Source organism: Thalassophryne amazonica, chromosome 9 (genome assembly GCF_902500255.1).
Source record: "Thalassophryne amazonica chromosome 9, fThaAma1.1, whole genome shotgun sequence".
NCBI lineage: Eukaryota > Metazoa > Chordata > Actinopteri > Batrachoidiformes > Batrachoididae > Thalassophryne > Thalassophryne amazonica.
This window is the reverse complement of record NC_047111.1, coordinates 47,211,893-47,219,912: the sequence shown is the minus strand read 5'-3', so window position 1 is coordinate 47,219,912 and position 8,020 is coordinate 47,211,893. Positions and strand designations below refer to the sequence as shown.

Here is an 8,020-nt window from a genome sequence, read left to right as displayed (position 1 = left end):
CGCTGGCTGCAGTCGTTTTCGAGATGCATCCCCTGCCCTCGTCTCACTTTTTAACTGAGGGATGTAATGTTGGAACGGCCACCAGGGGGCACTACAATGCGCCGGCCAGCGGGCCTGACGGGGGTTTCGTCAGGAGTGGGTGGACCTGAACACAGGGACAGAAAAACAGCATAATGATTAGGCAATGAAACCTTTAGCTGATCAATATAAAACTACCATATTTTCCTGAAAGTTGCAGTTTTTTTACTAGTTTGGAAAGCGACTTATATTCCGGTGCGACTTACATACCAAAAATTCACAAGTTCATTATTGGGGTCCGAGAAGCAGTGAAGCTGGTCAAAGGAACCTATTGTTTTTGTGCCGATTTTATTTTATTTATTTATTTATTTATTGTTTAGGGGGTTTTTTTAGGCACAAAAAGTTGTTGGGCAGCCTAAACCAGACGGAGATGAAATGTGACATTTACAGAGTTGGTAGATGTCAGAAAAACTCGCCGTATACAAAAAATGGCTGGTGAAAGACACTAGGTGGCATTATAATTAATAAAAATGTGTTAACACTAATAACATTTGATGCATGGGGTCAACCACAGGAAAACTTTATACTGTTGCAATCGGTGGAGTGAGCCCATTTTAACAATGCAGGCCACATGCATTCTCGCTTGGAAAATCTTTTCACAACTTGCAAAATATGCAAAATTGGCCCAAATGAACTCGGCCCTGGATTTTTGCCATAGAAAATCCAGATTGGTGTTAAAATGTTCTCTGGTTCAGGAGTCTCAATAATTGGACAGAAAACCTTCAAATTTGTTGCTCTGCTTGCAATTATCATGGCTTTAAGTTTGACCATAATGTGTTTTCTCAGGAATGGATCACCAAACAGCATGAAATCAGGCAGGTATATGTATGGCCTCTGTCAAAGAAGTTGCAGAGCCAAATGTGGTGGAACTGGAACACTAGATGGTGTTGTAAAGCATGTTTTCTTTGAATTTCAAAAAGTACAAATTGCTCAAAATGTCATGTAGATTATTCCTGACAGTCCTACAAGGTGCTGTTTTACTGTCAGATCCAAGACAATGATTAACCACCTCTTAAAAAATGATTTGCCAAATTTCAACCAGAATACTGTTTATGGCGTGTAGAGCACAGTACAAACTGTCTGTATGTGGCCTTTCTGTGTGGAGTTAGCATGTTTTCCCCATGTTTGTGTGGGTTTCCTTCGAGTGCTCCGGTTTCCTCTCACATTTAAAGACATGCAAGTTAGGTGAATTGGAAACTTGACAAGTGTCCAGGTCTCCCTTGCAAAAGAGATCTCAATCTCAATGGAACCAACCTGGTTAAATAAAGGTTAAATTAAATGTTCTCTGGGCCACAGATCTCAAGCGTTGGACCGGAAACCTTAAAATTAGTTGGTCTGTTTGCAATTTTCACAACTTTGAGTTTAACCATGTATGATGCTCTTTATGTCATGATGCGTTTTGTCATTAATGGAATAATTTTGAGGTGACTTTAAATGTTGTTAAACACTGTTATATTCACAACGAGTAAGACATGTATCCAGATTAGTAAAGATCACATTTTGAAGAACTGTTAGGTTGGAAATGTGGTGTTCCGCTGTTACTAGTAGTTTCAGACTGAACGGTGATTATCTGGATGTGGTTACAGCAAAGAGGCATGTGGGGGTTCCCATAGAATCAAAGCAGTAAACAAAATAAATTCCAAAAATAAAAGAATAAATGCCAGTAATAAAAAAAAAAAATACACGACAACAATGTGCATAAAAATCCCAAATTAAAGAGCTCATAACTCAGACACATGGGGTGTGCAGCCAGTACATTCTGAGTGCCGGTCCCAAGCCCGGATAAATGAGGAGGGTTGCGTCAGGAAGAGCATCCGGCGTAAAACAAGCCAACCCAACTATGCAGACTCAGAATCGAATTCCCATACCGGATCGGTCGCGGCCCGGGTTAACAACGTCCGCCACCGGTGCTATTGCCCAACAGGGTGCCAGTGGAAATTGGGCTACTGCTGGGCGAAGACGACGATGAAGAAGAGGAGGAAAACGTTGCCACGAACAGCGGGAGAAGAAGAAAACTAGAAGGGTGGAAATGAGAGTGGGGACTTTGAATGTTGGTAGTATGACTGGTAAAGGGAGAGAGCTGGCTGATATGATGGAGAGGAGAAAGGTAGACATATTGTGTGTGCAAGAGACCAAGTGGAAGGGAAGCAAGAGCAGGAGCATCGGCGGTGGGTACAAGTTGTTGTACCATGGTGAGGACAGAAAGAGAAATGGTGTTGGGGTCATTTTAAAGGAAGAGTATGTTAAAAGTGTGTTGGAGGTTAAGCGAGTGTCTGACAGGGTGATGAGTGTGAAGTTGAAAATTGAAGGGGTGATGATGAATATCATCAGTGCATATGCCCCACAGGTAGGTTGTGAGATGAAGGAGAAAGAAGATTTCTGGAGTGTGTTAGATGAGGTGGTGGAGAGTGTGCCCAAGCATGAAAGAGTGGTGATAAGAGCAGACTTCAATGGGCATGTTGGTGAAGGGAACAGAGGTGATGAGGAAGTAATGGGTAGATATGGTATCAAGGATAGGAATGGGGAAGGACAGATGGTAGTTGATTTTGCAAAAAGGATGGAAATGGCTGTGGTGAATACCTACTTTAAGAAAAGGGAGGAGCACAGGGTAACATATAAAAGTGGAGGAAGGTGCACACAGGTGGACTACATTCTTTATAGGAGATGCAAGCTAAAAGAAATCACAAACTGTAAGGTGGTAGCAGGAGAGAGTGTCACTAGACAGCATAGGATGGTTGTTTGTAGGATGACTTTAGAGGTAAAGAAGAAGAAGAGAGTGAGAGCTCAACAAAGGATCAGATGGTGGAAGCTGAAGGAGGAAGACTGTTGTGTGAAATTTAGCGAGCAGGTGAGAGACGCACTAGTTGGAGGGGAAGCAATTTGGACAATTGGAAGAATACTGCAGATGTGGTGAGGGAGACAGCTAGGGCAGTACTGGGTATGACATCTGGACAGTGGAAGGAAGATAAGGAGACTTGGTGGTGGAATGAAGAGGTCCAGGAAAGCATAAGGAGAACGAGGTTGGCGAAAAAGTTTTGGGATAGTCGGAGAGATGAAGAAAGTAGACAGGAGTACAAGGAGATGTGGCGTAAGGCGAGAAGAGAAGTGGCAAAAGCAAAGGAAAAGGCATATTGCGAGCTGTACAAGAAGTTGAATAGTAAGGAGAAAAGGACTTGTACCGATTGGCCAGACAAAGGGACAGAGCTGGAAAGGAAGTGCAGCAGGTTAGGGTGGTAAAAGATGCACATGGTAATGTGCTGACAAGTGAGGAGTGTGTGCTGAGAAGGTGGAGGGAATATTTCGAAGAGTTGATGAATAAAGAAAATGAGCGAGAGAAAAGGCTGGATGATGTGGTGAGAGTAAATCAGGAAGTAAAAGAGATTAGCAAGGAAGAAGTGAGGGCTGCTATGAAGAGGATGAAGAGTGGAAAGGCAGTTGGTCCAGATGACATTCCAATGGAGGCATGGAATGTCTAGGAGAGATGGCAGTAGAGTTTCTAACCAGATTGTTTACTAAAATCTTGGAAAGCGAGAGGATGCCTGAGGAGTGGAGACGAAGTGTGCTGGTTCCTATTTTCAAGAACAAGGGTGATGTGCAGAGCTGCAGTAACTACAGAGGCATAAAGCTGATCAGCCACAGCATGAAGTTATGGGAAAGAGTTGTAGAAGCTAGGCTTAGAAAACAGGTGAAGATCTGTGAGCAGCAATATGGTTTCATGCCGAGAAAGAGCACTACAGATGCAATGTTTGCTCTGAGAATACTGTTGGAAAAGTACAGAGAAGGACAGAAAGAGTTACATTGTGTGTTTGTGGACTTAGAAAAAGCTTATGATAGGGTGCCAAGAGAAGAGTTGTGGCATTGTATGAGGAAGTCTGGAGTGGCAGAGAAGTATGTTAGGGTAGTACAGGACATGTACAAGAATAGTGTGACAGCGGTGAGATGCGCAGTCGGAATGACAGACTCATTCAAGGTGGAGGTGGGATTACACCAAGGATCAGCTCTGAGTCCTTTCTTGTTTGCAGTGGTGATGGACAGGTTGACAGATGAGATCAGACAGGAGTCCCCATGGACTATGATGTTTGCAGATGACATTGTGATCTGTAGTGAGAGTAGAGAGCAAGTTGAGTCTAGTCTGGAGAAGTGGAGATATGCTTTGGAGAGAAGGGGAATGAAAGTCAGTAGAAGCAAGACTGAGTACATGTGTGTGAACGAGAGGGAGCCCAGTGGAATAGTGCAGTTACAAGGAGTAGAACTGGTGAAAGTAGATGAGTTTAAATATTTGGGGTCAACTGTTCAAAGTAATGGGGAGTGTGGTAGAGAGGTGAAGAAGAGAGTGCAGGCAGGGTGGAGTGGGTGGAGAAAGGTGGCAGGAGTGATTTGTGACCGAAGAATATCAGCAAGAGTGAAGGGGAAAGTTTACAAAACAGTAGTGAGACCAGCTATGTTGTATGGTTTAGAGACAGTGGCACTAACAAAAAGACAGGAGGCAGAGCTGGAGGTGGCAGAGCTGAAGATGTTGAGATTCTCTTTGGGAGTGACAAGAATGGACAGGATTAGGAATGAACATATCAGAGGGACAGCTCAGGTGGGACAGTTTGGAGACAAAGTCAGAGAGGCGAGATTGAGATGGTTTGGACATGTGCAGAGGAGGGAACCAGGGTATATAGGGAGAAGGATGCTGAAGATGGAGCCACCAGGCAGGAGGAGAAGAGGGAGACCAAAGAGGAGGTTCATGGATGTGCTGAGGGAGGACATGCAGGTGGGTGGTGTGACAGAGGAAGATACAGAGGACAGGGTGAGATGGAAACGATTGATCTGCTGTGGCAACCCCTAACGGGAACAGCCGAAAGACAAAGAAGAAGAAGAAGAAGATAATACAGAAAAAGGTGCAACTTATAGCCCGGTGTGAATTATATGTTTTTTCTCTTCAAGAAGCATTTTTTGACAGGTGTGACTTATACTCCTGAAAGTATGGTAGTTGTTTATGATTTTCACATATTTAAAAAATAAATAAACCAAAATACTTGTAAAATGGTTTTCTAATTTACGTAACTGTAAACTGAATGTGAATTTAAAAATTCTTTGGGTTTTACACTTCTAGTTGGACAAGATAAGTCAGATGAAGACATAAAAATGAGTGAAAATAGTTGTTGGTTGCTGTCTGATGTTGTACTTCTAGTGCTGAACATTTATAATCAAGCTGAATCTGTGACTCCAGCTCCTCAGTGCTGATGCGTCCTGGTGGGGTAAAGCGGAATTGATTGGGGATAATGGGAACACATTTTCTTCAGATTCCACAAAACTGGGCCATCCAGCAGGAGATTTGTGACAGAGGGTGGTATTTACTCCCTCACTTTTTCATGGGAACCGTGAGATTAGAGCATAGGTGTCAAACTGATTCCAGAAAGGGCCAAGAGGGTGCAGGTTTTCTTTGTAACCACCAACTCCAGCAGGTGATTTCACTGATGAACTCTTCCCATCTGCTCAAAGTGATGTTCATCAGTGAAATCACCTGCTGGAGTTGGTGGTTACAAAGAAAACCTGCACCCTCTTGGCCCTGTCTGGAATCAGTTTGACACCTATGGATTAGAGCAACGTGATGTAACAATTACAATAATTATCACGCCAGCGCAAACAGGAAGAAACAAATGGTTTCAACAAGTTCAAAATGTTCTTTTCAGGCTCCAGTTCTAAATTAAACTGGTAGTATTGGCACCACTGACTCAGTGGAAGCAAACACTGCTAGAGTCAACAACAGGAGGACACATCTGCCATTTCTGCCATTAATTTATGTAAAAAACAATACAGACAGACAGACAGACAGACAGACAGACAGACAGACAGACAGACAGACAGACAGACAGACAGATAGATAGATAGATAGATAGATAGATAGATAGATAGATAGATAGATAGATAGATAGATAGATAGATAGATAGATAGATAGATAGATAGATAGATAGATAGATAGATAGATAGATAGATAGATAGATAGATAGATAGATAGATAGATAGATAGATAGATAGATAGATAGATAGATAGATAGATAGATAGATAGATAGATAGATAGATAGATAGATAGATAGATAGATAGATAGATAGATACTGGAAGCAAATCACCACACTCATGACCAAAGATGCCAAGGTGCCAGACAACCAAAAACCAACCAGAAAAAAAACAATATCTGTGCACTTTATCAATGAAAGTCTCTTTAATACACCAAGCTTTCATTCAAAGGACCTTCATCAGAATAACAACCAACACATGAGTATGATGAACCATCTTATGTGTTTCAACTGCCAATCAGTGCCTCAGTGACACCTGTGCTGCACCAATCCTGCTCAGATGGATAAAAGCATAATGGTGTCCTCTCTACACAGCAGTGAATACCTCTATCAAAAACAGAAAAAAAAGATAAACATATAGGTGTATATAAGACAAAGTACTGCATATATTGAACAGGTTAGGACATTAGGAAAACCATCATAAAATGCAATATCTCCAACCATAATCAAATAAAGACCTCAAACAAATCCCTAAAAATCCATATTATAACATAACATTCATATCAAAATCAAGATTTAACCCCTTGTGGTGTAAAGAGTCTAATGTGTGTATCCAAAAGAGTTCTTTTTGACATAATCTTTTATTGATATCTCCACCTCTTGGCAGCTGTACATACATGCAACAGGATGTGCATGTATGTAGAGCATGCCATAGGTATTAAAGGCACTGCGCTGCGGTGGTTTGAATCATATTTATCTAATAGATTACAATTTGTTCATGTAAATGGGGAATCTTCTTCACAGACTAAGGTTAATTATGGAGTTCCACAAGGTTCTGTGCTAGGACCAATTTTATTCACTTTATACATGCTTCCCTTAGGCAGTATTATTAGACAGCATTGCTTAAATTTTCATTGTTACGCAGATGATACCCAGCTTTATCTATCCATGAAGCCAGAGGACACACACCAATTAGCTAAACTGCAGGATTGTCTTACAGACATAAGGACATGGATGACCTCTAATTTCCTGCTTTTAAACTCAGATAAAACTGAAGTTATTGTACTTGGCCCCACAAATCTTAGAAACATGGTGTCTAACCAGATCCTTACTCTGGATGGCATTACCCTGACCTCTAGTAATACTGTGAGAAATCTTGGAGTCATTTTTGATCAGGATATGTCATTCAAAGCGCATATTAAACAAATATGTAAGACTGCTTTTTTGCATTTACGCAATATCTCTAAAATTAGAAAGGTCTTGTCTCAGAGTGATGATGAAAAACTAATTCATGCATTTATTTCCTCTAGGCTGGACTATTGTAATTCATTATTATCAGGTTGTCCTAAAAGTTCCCTGAAAAGCCTTCAGTTAATTCAAAATGCTGCAGCTAGAGTACTGACGGGGACTAGAAGGAGAGAGCATATCTCACCCATATTGGCCTCTCTTCATTGGCTTCCTGTTAATTTTAGAATAGAATTTAAAATTCTTCTTCTTACTTATAAGGTTTTGAATAATCAGGTCCCTTCTTATCTTAGGGACCTCATAGTACCATATCACCCCAATAGAGCGCTTCGCTCTCAGACTGCAGGCTTACTTGTAGTTCCTAGGGTTTGTAAGAGTAGAATGGGAGGCAGAGCCTTCAGCTTTCAGGCTCCTCTCCTGTGGAACCAGCTCCCAATTCGGATCAGGTAGACTGACACCCTCTCTACTTTTAAGATTAGGCTTAAAACTTTCCTTTTTGCTAAAGCTTATAGTTAGGGCTGGATCAGGTGACCCTGAACCATCCCTTAGTTATGCTGCTATAGACTTAGACTGCTGGGGGGTTCCCATAATGCACTGTTTCTTTCTCTTTTTGCTCTGTATGCACCACTCTGCATTTAATCATTAGTGATTGATCTCTGCTCCCCTCCACAGCATGTCTTTTTCCTGGT

The 8,020-nt window shown here is 41.6% G+C and overlaps 1 protein-coding gene across 2 annotated transcripts in view; it reads right to left on the bottom strand.

Moving 5' to 3' along the window:
• Positions 1–20: 20 nt before the first annotated feature.
• Positions 21–8,020, bottom strand: part of dpysl3 (dihydropyrimidinase like 3) — a 116,760-nt gene continuing 108,760 nt past the window's right edge. For both annotated transcript variants that reach the window (XM_034178000.1, XM_034178001.1), the window contains exon 14: positions 21–145. In XM_034178000.1, the coding sequence (XP_034033891.1) occupies positions 51–145 (95 nt within the window). In that variant the 3' untranslated portion in view covers positions 21–50. The remainder of the gene's footprint in view (positions 146–8,020) is intronic.